The sequence below is a fragment of the Diospyros lotus genome, unplaced genomic scaffold (assembly GCF_014633365.1).
Source record: "Diospyros lotus cultivar Yz01 unplaced genomic scaffold, ASM1463336v1 superscaf2, whole genome shotgun sequence".
Taxonomy (NCBI): Eukaryota; Viridiplantae; Streptophyta; class Magnoliopsida; order Ericales; family Ebenaceae; genus Diospyros; species Diospyros lotus.
This window is the reverse complement of record NW_026267105.1, coordinates 494,718-507,056: the sequence shown is the minus strand read 5'-3', so window position 1 is coordinate 507,056 and position 12,339 is coordinate 494,718. Positions and strand designations below refer to the sequence as shown.

At 37.3% G+C, this 12,339-nt stretch overlaps 1 protein-coding gene and 1 non-coding gene across 3 annotated transcripts in view; both read right to left on the bottom strand.

Annotated features, from left to right (window-relative positions):
* Positions 1 to 1,547: 1,547 nt before the first annotated feature.
* Positions 1,548 to 1,621, bottom strand: TRNAT-AGU (transfer RNA threonine (anticodon AGU)). The gene has a single exon. It is a non-coding gene; the product is annotated as a tRNA-Thr (tRNA).
* A 532-nt stretch (positions 1,622 to 2,153) lies between these two features.
* The window catches only part of LOC127793296 (proteasome subunit alpha type-2-B-like), a 32,536-nt gene continuing 22,350 nt past the window's right edge, over positions 2,154 to 12,339 (bottom strand). For both annotated transcript variants that reach the window (XM_052324146.1, XM_052324147.1), the window contains exons 8-12: positions 11,251 to 11,320; positions 3,926 to 4,011; positions 3,096 to 3,158; positions 2,548 to 2,613; positions 2,154 to 2,450 (exon numbers count right to left, since the gene is read on the bottom strand). In XM_052324146.1, the coding sequence (XP_052180106.1) occupies positions 2,402 to 2,450; positions 2,548 to 2,613; positions 3,096 to 3,158; positions 3,926 to 4,011; positions 11,251 to 11,320 (334 nt within the window). In that variant the 3' untranslated portion in view covers positions 2,154 to 2,401. The remainder of the gene's footprint in view (positions 2,451 to 2,547; positions 2,614 to 3,095; positions 3,159 to 3,925; positions 4,012 to 11,250; positions 11,321 to 12,339) is intronic.

Below are 12,339 nucleotides of genomic sequence, written 5' to 3'. Positions count from 1 at the left end.
TAATAAATAATACTAATTCAATAAGGAGGAATCAACAAAATCTTCTTAATTTTAAATTTAAATTATTGTATTTTAAAAATACAAAAAATGTATTATTCTTTTGTGTCCCTATCCGCATCCAATTGTCAATTGGATTGATTAATTTTGACATATAAATAACATGCATGTAGGTAAGTAAAGAGACGGATTCTCATTGGTTAGGCAGCCAAAAATATGTGACCGACTGGTCTTGTCTTGGATGCCATCAGTGCTTGGTATTGAAGATGGATGGATGGATGGATGGATCGTAAGAGAGGGTGGCTTTAGTTTGAACCTTAATTTTTGTAACCTATAAAATGCACAACATTAATATTTGTCAACTCAAAATTCCACCACCATTATTATTATTATTATTATACATAATATATAGCTGTTTAATTAATTATATGGAGGAGGGTGATGATTGTGCTTGTTGTATATATATATATATAAAAATATATGTAACCAAGTCAAATGAGTGCCAGCACATATACTAATAATGTTGTTTTCAGACCAAAAAAAAAAAAGCCATCCCAATCCCCACTAGGCCCCTTCTAATTAATCTACCTTTCTTTTCTAATCAGCCCCACCTGTTGAAAATTGCTCCCGAGACCACCTTTGCTTGCTTTGTGGCTGGATGGATCCCTCTCTCTCTCTCTCTCTCTCTCTCTCTCTCAACTTTGCATCATCTATGATTGATCTTTACCCACGTACGTTACGTTGCTCCGCTTCTCTTTGCTTCTATATCTCTTTCAAAGTGAAAACAATTAAATGCAAAGTTTTTGTGTATAAGACTTGTCCTCCATTTTAAGTTAAAGTCCACATACGTACAAGTAAAGAAAATTATAAATGTCTGCTTCTTTTTTCTTCTTTTTTCTAATCAAGATGTTGGTTTTAAAAGTGGGTTACGATAATTTTGTTCATAGAATTAGAGTAGTGAAACACATTTTCTTAGTTTTCTTGTTCTGTCCATTCTATTTATAGAATTCTCATTTTACTTTAAAAATATTATTATTGTCATATTGTTGGGTTATAAGTAGTATTTAAATTTTTTAGAGAATAATGTTTTATGTTTAACTAAAGTAACCGCCGAGTATATTATATTTTGAAATGGCACAATTGACCATGATGGTGGGTCATGTTTCATATTGTTTTTCCTTCTTTCTTTTCTCTTTTTTTTTTTTTTTTTTTTTTTTTTTTTGGGGGGGGGGGGGGGGGGGGTTTGTTGCACTGCAAAATAAATGTTTAAATAACAACATTAAGTAACAGATTGTGATATTATACATATTGCTTATTAATGTTAAAAATAACTAACATATGTAAATTTTATTATAGGCTATTTGGCTTTCAACCTAACATAGGGTTTAAGAGCAAAACTGTAATTTAAGAGAAAATTATTAAAGGCTCAAAATGTAAGATCATTCATTTCTCTCGTTCTTGGAAAATAAGACCAACAAAAGTACAACTAAACTCATCAATTGATTGTCATATTTTGTAAAGAAGAAAATGAATGGCAGAGAAAGGACTTTTGCTTTCGTTGAGAGTCGAACTCAAGACCTCCCGCTTACTAAACGGGTGCTCTAACCAACTGAGCTACGAAAGCCGCTGTTGTTCTTGGAATAATAACAAATATTAAAAGATACTTTTCCTAAGTGATTTTGGGAATTATAGAAATTATACAGGGTGATCAAAACCCACTCAAGAGAAGAGAAGATTATTAAACCACCCTCTCTCCCCATCATTTCTACTTATTTGACTTCATTTCTCTCCAAGAAGGCCCGCTGGCTTGTTTGCTTTTTGAGAGTAGTAGAAAGTAAGGTTAGAAAAAAGTCATATTCATATATAATTATATACTTTCTAACTTCAAGATCCAAGGATCATACTCACACTTAACCTTACCTTAGCTTTAACCCGTAATTTCGCAATCACAAAGCCAGCTTTACCATTACTACGTGTAAACTCACCCTCTTTTTCACCACCCCAAAAATTGACTTGGCCAGATTCTTTCCCCAAACCAAATTTGGGTCCAGCAAACCAGAATTTATTCTCCATGAACCCAGATTTAGGTTTGGCTGAACCAAAATTTGGGTCCCAAAACAAGTTGCCAATTAAACGAGGCCAATGGAAAAAGCACAGCATCAAAAACTGAAATAGAGATTGATCTTTGATAATTCATTTGGGAAATAGTTCCTGAAGTAGAACATGGGGAGCCAGATGGCCATAGACAACAAATGTTCACCACAACACAAATGTCACCGGTTTTCAATTCATAATTTTCTACCAACAGAACCGGATATAGATTTTGTAGCAGAAAAACCCAGCTTCACACCAGGATTGCACGAGCCTTTTTACTGACAAGATAGATAGATATCAATGCTTTAAGCTACTCAACTTCCTCCAGGTAATCGGCAATTTCAGAAGGTGTTAGCACTCTGTCATTCAAACAAAAACATGCCCCAGTGATTATTATCCCCAAACATGGCAGAGTCAAGGACTCAAAACCACCAGGAAATAACAAGGGAAACTTACCTGAATTTTTTGTCAGTGCCAATTATCCCAATCTCGATGTTCTTTTCAGAGATCTGCCCTTCAAATCTGGAGAAATACATCAAAGACAGGTTACAAAATGGCATTCAAAATGACAAAGACGAGAAACGGGCTAAGTTTTGATTCTTTTGAATGGCACCAAATGCCAAACCCATTCCTGTGGCAGCACATGCCAAAAGATACAAGAGTTCTATATGATCACGAAGAACATACAAGTTCAGAACTTGAAAATATTTTATATTTGTTTACACTTGCACCCTACTGACAAGTGTTTGGATGCATTCATCCCTTCGAAACAAAAATTTATTAAATCATTTTTTGGGTGGAAATGGTCTCTACCGCAGTCCCCCCAAAATAAATATGTTTGCAAAGAACGAAGGCCTAAAAGATTTATTAAAAGAAAACATCAAACACTGAGCAGGGAAAATATTCATGTGCACAGATAGAGGAGCCTGAGCATGATAATCGAAGAGAAAAAACATCATAAGCAGCCCTTATTTATCATGCATTACATAAGTTCATTTTCTTACCCCTCCTTCAGGGTCAAGATTGCCGTGTGGACAGCATCATCAAGCTCCATGTCATCCGTGTACCTGCACAAAACATTCAAATTAAGTCCATATCATGAATTAAGACTAAAGGACTGGTTCAACACGATTTCTAGAAAACAAATTATCAAATTTTGCTGCATTCATACAACTTCAAAGTACATACAGCAAAGCCCAAGGCCTCTCTGGTTTAGAAGGAGAAGGGGGGAAATGACAATCACTTTAGAAGACCATTTAGGGATTACCATGCCATATAAATCACAAGAATCATTTGGAACTCTGATCACATTAATCTCACTCAATCAAAAGAAAAAGATAAAACAAACCCAACCAAAAAAAATACAATTTCTGTGAGATGCAAACTTAATCATAGAAGAAAAGAGAGCTAATGCGTCAGCAAGAAGCATTTCACGATCTCGAATGATTGTTTTATGGGTTTGGAAGGATTTGACAAAATTGAAATTCAACAAAATACAAAAATAACAATTTGGCAGCTAACAAATACAAAAGATTTTGTGAAAGCTTGTAGCAGTTAGGAAGCTACAAGCCATGGAGATCACAGTTTACACTATAATGGTCATACCTAGATGAAGGTAACAAAGTAACAAACAATAGAGAAAAAAGTTCATGCCAAAAGCTCAGGTAAAGTAAGAACTGATATGATTAGTATGAAAATGGGGACAGAATCCCGTGATCCAGTCAAGTGTCAACCGTCAACCATTCATAGGATTTTTCAATTCACTAGTCAAGCCAAAAAAGGAGTTTAACAAAAGAAATTTGCACAAATCGTGAATGCAACCAAATTATCTTACCTCTTCTCAAGAAATGTCTTAGCATTAGAGACATTCTTCCCCATCGCTGAAGCTTTCCAAGAGAAGTATGAACCTGATGGATCCACCTACAACCCAATTCCCCCAACCCCAACAAAAGGAAAAAGAAGGGGTAATGTAAAATCTCACATCAAAACAGCTTGTAAAATGAGGAGGAACCAAAAAAAAAAAAAGAACAGAAGGAAAACAGTAACAAGATAATAATTATAAAGCAAGAACACAAAATGAGTACCATAATTATGTCAACACAAATATCATTAGACATGTAAGAACATGGAGCCATGCCAGTGACATGTCCAATACTTGCGTTGGTTGGAGTTGGGTCTTACTTGAAAGCTAAAAGTCCACTGTACTTCTTTAGAGTCTTCATGAACTTTGGATGTTAAATGATATATATATAAGATTATAATGGTATATTTGCAATTATCTTCTTAAGCTTCTAGCATATTTACTTTTAGTTGACAAGACTTATATTCCATTTACATTTATTGTCCAATACAATATGATCAATGCTTCATATAGCCAATCCAAATGGTCAGATATAGGCTTGGTATGTTGTTATAGTGTATGATTGATGCCACCCTATTTCTCAAATGGGTAAATAGCAAAGAATCTGTCATATCCCTAGGAGCAATAGAGGGGCAATATTGCAATGGGATTATAATAGTTTGTTAGGAGACATTATGCAATCTATTAGGAGCACATGGGTGCTATTAGGTATTCAGTTATCAGCCAGTTATGCCTATAAAAGGGCTACTTGTAAGAGAATGGGATATTATGTGAAATGATATAATTGAATTCTTGTTTCTCTCTCAACTCTGATCTCTCTAGTTCTCTTCTGATTTCTCTGTACTCTCTCTATTCTCCCTCTCTTTTTGCTAATTTCTCTCCCTCCTTTCAATTCTCTTGTTCTGATTTCCCCCAATTTAGTCTCAACCCTAGGTAACCCTAGGAATGTGACAAATGGTATCAGAGCCAATTGATTCTCGACTGTTATTCTTGCAATTCATACCAATTCTCAACTCGGAATTGAAGGTGAATTGGGCCAATCATCCACAGCTGTGAACCCTGGCAGTCTTTGTTTGACTTTTGAAGACGGAACAGGCCAACAATCATCAACTGAGAAATCTAGAAGTTTCCAGCAATGATTAAGGTCTAGATTGTGAAGACAAGCGAAGGCAAAACAAACCCAGGCAACTTCAAAGGTGAGTCTGGAGCAATTGGATCTAGGTCGCTACAGGTGACTGAGGTGATTTAGTGAAAGCTCATTCCGGCAATCCTCAACTCCAAAATTGGATTGAGGGCTTGTTGATTCACGGCCATTGGTAGTCTTGATTGGCAGTTGAGTGCAAATCAGAGGAGAGTAGTTGTCGATCGATGGTGCCGATCATTAGCCATAAGCCATAGAAGGCGATTATAAGTTGCCAACTGCTCTAAGGCGATCGATTACCCTAGGCGACTACTATGAGGTAATCGATTCCACAACAGATCTAGGCAAATTCAGTTCTTTAGGTGTATTAAGTTTTCGTAAGACCTAGGTGACACTGGAAGTCATCCATTCTAAGACGATTCAAGAAGACGAACTCAAAAAAAAAAAAAAAAAGTGAAAGTCAGGCGATTGCTAATTATTGGTGGTTGTTGAACATAAGCGATACCTAGTGTCTATTCTTGGTTGCTTCTATTCTTTAAGCCTAAGCAATTTCAGCAAGCTATGAGAAAGGAGATCTCGATTGCGGGTAAGGCACTACCTAGAGGCTGTTCACAGAGACTATTAATCAATTCTCAATTTTTGAGGAGATCCTTAGAAGTTGATACAAAAGTGAATTTTCAAGGATTGAACCTGTCAAGATGGCCAAAGGACTTCTTGAAAGTGCACAACCATTTGGGAAAACATTCAAGGAAGAATGTGATGCAACAAAGAAAGTAATCAAGGACGTCATTAGAAAGTTGGACAACTTTTTTATTTTATTTTCACATAAATTTTAGATTAGTATTCCGACCAAATGCTTTTCTGAGTACTTAGTTCCTTAAATCAACTTAGAGATGAATTCAATAACCTCACACAAGAAGGGTCTGTAATGGATTATAAGGTTAAATTTAGGGAATTGAAACCGCTAATGCTTAATTCTCAACCGATCTTGAAGGAATCTTACTTTGTGTTGAAATTCATTTTAACAATGTGTTGAGACCTATTGCGAAAATGATGTGTCCTGCCACGGTAGAACTAGCGGCTAATAGGGTGAGGCTTCATGGAACGGCACTGGAAGCCATTTCTAGAAAGCACAGGCGACAGCCTAACGGTTACACTAAGAGCATCTAGCAAATTGGAGGTATTCCTAAGACTACTAAGGCCCTAAGATTCGGACTGGTTGTTGCAAGAAGTAAGGAAAGACTTGAAATGAAGCAGGCCATTCAGGATGACAAGGGAGGAAGGGTAGCTACTAGAGTAATTATTGAGGCTCCAACGGAAGAGAAATCTGTTGAAATGAATCATATTACAATTGCCAAGAAATCTAAGGACAGCTAATAAATCATGATGAAGTAACATGGGAACAAAACATTGATTCACTGGTGATGTTAGCTAATAGTCAGGCTGAAGATGAGGTGAACCAAGATCCAGATCCTGCAGAAAAGGCTGGGGTTTCTTTAGATCATACTGGCCAAGTTGGTACCTACTTTTTCTCTGGACTGGAAATTGATGATGAGTGGCCAAAAATTGATGAAAAGGCTCACAGGTACAACTTAAGGGTTGTCTTCTTTCCACAGCTAAATAGGGGTACTATCAATTTTTTTATTCAAGGAGGAGACAAGATTGAGCTTGGCCACAACCTACAATTACCCTTTGTGAATTGGTTTGTTGCAAATCAAAAATCATCTTCCAAACATTATGAAATATCATATGTTTATCGAAGAGCAATTTGGTATGGGGCAAGAATAAAGGTAAAGCATAGGCAAAAGGTGGCAAAGCTTTTGTCTTGGTTGGGCTCTTTGCATCCTCCGTCATCCAAAAGAAAGTAAAAAAGGGTGGTAATAAGACGATAACTTCGGCAAGAACTCAATCTTATAGAAGCAATTGCAAATAGGTTGGAGGAAGGAGGACTAAGGTTCTGTGCAGTTGCAAACAAGGGTCTTCCTAGGTTGCTATGTGCCCTTCTTACTGATAGGCTTACACGCAAGGCACTTGATGAATTGTCAGAGCTCTTTAACTATTTAAGAGAGTGGAAAAGTGAGAACTATGTGTTTGTTAATGCCCTAATGCCACCAATTAGGGGATATCATAGTGATTACCAATCAATTCATTCAAATACTGTTAGGGTCAGCCTTACCCTGGAGATAATAATTCAACATTCTCCTATGGATATCGAACCATTTAGATATGATGGAAGTACTAGTGTGCTAGTTTGTTCTAGAGGAGGAGCTAGCTTACTGGAAGAATGCATGGAACTAGTCGTTGAGCTGTCGAAGCATAACATTAGGGCTGAACAAAGGAACTGTCGTGCAATTGGGAAGATGTTGAGAGAAAAGCTTGCTACCAGACTATAATAGCTACCATGTACTGGCATAGTTCATGTATGAAGACCCAAGACATTGTTGGGACTTACAGATCAGTGGAAAAAGAGATCATTTGCATGGAGATCTGCAAAGACAACATTTTACAAGCGCAGGAAAAGCAAAAAAGAAGGAACATAAAAGCAAAGATACCTAGAAGGAGAAAGAGAGATTAAACAGATAATGAAATGGGAATTGGATAAAGAAACCACGCCTCGGCGGTAATAAGTTTCTTGAGAACAAGAAACCTCTCAAGAAGAGGGGAATTGTCATGACCTTAGAACCAATAGAGGGGCAATATTGTAATAAGATTATAATAGTTTGTTAGGAGATATTTTGCAATCTGTTAGAAGTACATGGGTGCTGTTAGGAATTCAATTAGCAGCCAATTATGCCTATAAAAAAGCTACTTGTAAGAGGATGGGGATATTATGTGAAATGATAATTGAATTCTCGTTTCTCTCTCAACTCTGATCTCTCTGTCGTTCCCTTTTGATTTCTCTATACTCTATCTATTCTCCCTCCCTTTCTGCTAATTTCTCTCTCTTTTCAATTCTCTCGTTCTAATTTCTTCCCTAATTCCACTCTCAACCCTAGGTAGTAACCCTAGGAATGTGACAAAACAACCTTAAAGTTTGGCAAAATTGTAAGAAACACCTTGGTGTTTGAGAAATAACAATAAGTACCCCAACTGTTAAATAAGGGGATAAAATGATCAATTTACCCTCCATTCTCTCTCCTCTCCTCGCATATTGAAAAATAAAAAAAATGGGTAAATTTCAAAGAACAACCTTATGATCAATTCCCTTCATTCTCTCTCCTCTCTCCCCATATTGGAAAATAAAAAAACATGCCAAAACCCACTTCCGTGCTGGGCTGGCAACAAACCTAGATATGGGTTCTAGATGTGATGAACCCATAATCTAGGTTTGAAATAGCGGAAGGGGGGGAAAGAGAGAGAGAGAGAGAGAGAGAGAGAGAGAGAGTGTGTGTGTGTGTGAAACTATTCATCTCAAAGAAGAAGAAGAAAGAGAGCACATGCCCATTGTCATCGTTGTTGTTGCCACCATCGCTGTCGTGAACAAGCTTGGTTGCTACCGCCGTGACTAGATGCCCCAACTATCGCAACAGCCACTGCCTCTATGACCAGCCTCCATTGAGACATATTGAGAGTGAGAAGAGAGAGAAAGCAAGAGAGCACATGCCTACCATCGTCGTGAACAACCTTTGTTACTATTGCCTAACCAAATGCCCCCACTGTTGCAGCAATCGTTACCTCTATGACTAGCCTTCATCACTACAAACTGAAAGCAAGAAAGAGAAACAAAGGAGAGAGAATGAGAGAGAAGACGAACAGCTATAGTCGTCGTCGTTGTTTGCCTTTTGTCATCAGCCAAGAAAAAGAGAGAGAGAGGAGAAATTTAAGAAAAGAGAGAAGAATGAGAAAAGAGGAAAATGGGTTTAAATATAAAGGTATTTTAGCCATTTTATAAAGTTTAATAGTGGTTAACTAACGATAGGAGATACCATCGTCGTGAACAACCTTTGTTACTATTGCCTAACCAAATGCCCCCACTATTGCAGCAATCGTTACCTCTATGACTAGCCTTCATCACTACAAACTGAAAGCAAGAAAGAGAAACAAAGGAGAGAGAATGAGAGAGAAGACGAACAGCTATAGTCGTCGTTGTTGTTAGCCTTTTGTCATCAGCCAAGAAAAAGAGAGAGAGAGAGGAGAAATTTAAGAAAAGAGAGAAGAATGAGAAAAGAGGAAAATGGGTTTAAATATAAAGGTATTTTAGCCATTTTATAAAGTTTAATAGTGGTTAACTAACGATAGGAGAAAATTGCAACATAACATTAAATCTCAGGAGTACTTTGTATTTTCTCAAACGTTAAGGGTAATTTTGCAATTACCCTAAACCTTAGGGGGTACATGTGGAATTTTCCTTTCTTAAATTGAATGGTACTTAAATTTACAAGTTGAACGATACCTTTCATGTTAATGTATTCATATTTCCTGAACATTTTGGTTTTATGTGAATACTATAGCTAAGAAGTATAAGAAATGTGTTATTATGGCTATAACACCACCAGATCCTCATTCAATAGTAGCAATCAAAATGTCATACTTCAACTGATTGCAAATGAATGGCACACTAACATGGAAGAGAAAACACACCTATTACCCAACAAAGTATGTTCCATGTTGATACCATATTGTAATTACAAAATACTACGAAATGTAGCAATTGGTGGGGCTACAAATGGTAGGTTGGTGGCCATTCTAGATTTACAATACTTGATAGGTTTGTTGTAAAGAGTGGAACGAACTAAGGTAGCCTACAAAGGTATAGACTAATAGTGGGGGGGGTCTTCAATTGATAACAAAATTGTGTGGTTGCCTTGTCACACTTAGCCATTAAAGGTACAATCCTTGTCTAACAATATGGTATTGTTCATTCCAGGAAAGACAAAGTCAGTTATTATTCATGGCCTAATTACTCATGGAGTAACACTATTAGTGAAGGAGTGACACTAGACTCACTAGTGTCTTTAGATCATCAAGGCCATAAAGACTTAACCAAAGTGTGTCTGACAATGGGATGTGTATCCACGTGTTTTCTTTCAATGTCTTTTCATGGGAATCCCCTCCTTTTATGTATCAAATTAAGGTAAAAATTATCTTAGAGAATAATCCTTTGCTTGATTGATGATTCTTTAATTCAAGCCCCTCCATTAAAGAAGGTCCTCGAGCAAGGAGTTCCTAGGCATGTGGTCTGGTCAAGGGGGTCCTGCAACAATCCTTATAGTTAGTGGGTTGTAATAGGGCAAACCAATCAGCTGAGAATGTACATGAGTGCTCAAGAGTCAAGACGACTTAGTTCAAAGGTAAGGCGAGGGATATGATACCAATAGCCCATTTGAACTGATACAAGTAAGAGAGTTCAAGGGATGAGCACATAAATATGAACAGGACATCATGAAGATATGCTCAATCATCAAAAGAGTGCTTGTGGAGGATACTAAGATGTTGCCCACAAGGCCTGTGCACAAAAGTCATATTAGATTGCGCACAAAAGTCATATTAGATTGCAATTAGAGTAACAGAGTGATAGGCCACTGGTGCACTGGACCTACCAAAGACACCACAAACAGCAACATGCATGAAGGTTAGAATAGGGAATTAGCACATGCAGGTTGTTACAATCAGCATGTGCGCATGGGGGGTAGTTTTGTAATCCATAGGCTGAGAGATTAGAGAGGGGAAGAGGAGAGGTATAAATAGCTGAGAAGAAGAGGGAGAGGGTAGCTGGTTTTTGATAGAAGAATTGGGAGAGTTAAGGGCCTCTCGAATGCCCTGGTTTATTCTTGTTTTCTTGCTGAAAAGTATTAAAAACTATTGATATTTGATTGCTATTGGAATTCTATCTGGTATCCTATCACAGAGTTGACGGAGTAGGAGTGACAAGCATGTCTACAAAATAAAAGCTTAAGATAACCATGGCATATATAGAACATATGAGAGATTGAAAAATGTCAATTTTTAAGTAGACAAAATTAATTGATCAGTATGCCTTTCCTAACCAAAAGTGATTCACTTCCAACCTGCAAAAGTAAGCAATGTTTAACTAGTCAATAGTTGTTATTTCCTCCTGCATGGTAAAGAAAGATTACCCAGCTGCACCTATACAGAAATAACTGAATCTGCTTATGTCATAAGTAACACACTAAAAGCCAGGAGCTAAATGCCATACCTGATACAGCTGTGGGCCCTTTTCATCAAACCCAGCAACCAACAGCGAAACACCAAATGGTCGGACACCACTGCAGAGAAAAAAAAGTGGCTGTAACAAAAAGAAATATATACAATACCCAAGCCATGAGGCACAAAGGTTATGAAATGGAAGAGGGATAAAAACTAGTCAGTATAGGGTCACAAGTCCGTTTGACTCTAGTTCAATTACTTGAGATCAATTTAGGCTACATACAAAAACCTTCCAATTATATTTTTGCTTTGCAAGCAATGGCTTCCAATCTCAAGGAGTGCTATACAGATAGGACAATTAAATACATTATTTAAGGTTTTCAAGAATTAAAAGGTCAAATTTCAATTGCCACATTAATGAAATTCATCACAATTAAAAGAAAGAAAAGAAAATGAAAAAAAAAAATATCCTTTCCAATCAAGCAAGTTGCTTGGGTCACAGCATCTTGTAACTAAGTTGCAGTCAGTCACTCTTGCTACCATGATTTTGGTGGCCCCAGAGAGAGGAGGAAGAAAAGGAAAGGGGGGGGGGGGGGGGCTACCTATTTATAAGTGAGGCTCAACCCTGAGACCACCTAGGGTAAGTACCATAAACAATTTATCCCTCTGTTTCTTCTGCTCAGCAAGATCAGCTGTAATAGGAAGCACGGCATTAAAATCTGTAACAGCAGACTCAATTTGACTTAAAGTAGCCACATCCGAATCTTCCCCCTGAATATAGAACAAATTATTAATGATAGTGTATAGGCGCACAAACAGGTCTCATAAATGCAAAATGGAGGGACTAAATCAGCATCTACTGACTGCCACAACAATGTAACCGACCACTCTATCCCATAAATTCCTATCTGATTCATCTATATCAGACAGCTGTTTAGTCAGAAGATCACTTCCACCTTGCCCTCAAAACCACATTAGGACAGAGGCAGACCAGGAAAGATAATTCTTGCAATTCAATTTGTCAGTTGTAATAGCAGGAATACCAGAAAATGATGGCACAGTCCTACGAGAAGATGAACTCACCACTCCAGAATTTGATGAGCTCAAACCTGAAACAAAATTGACTAGATATAGACTG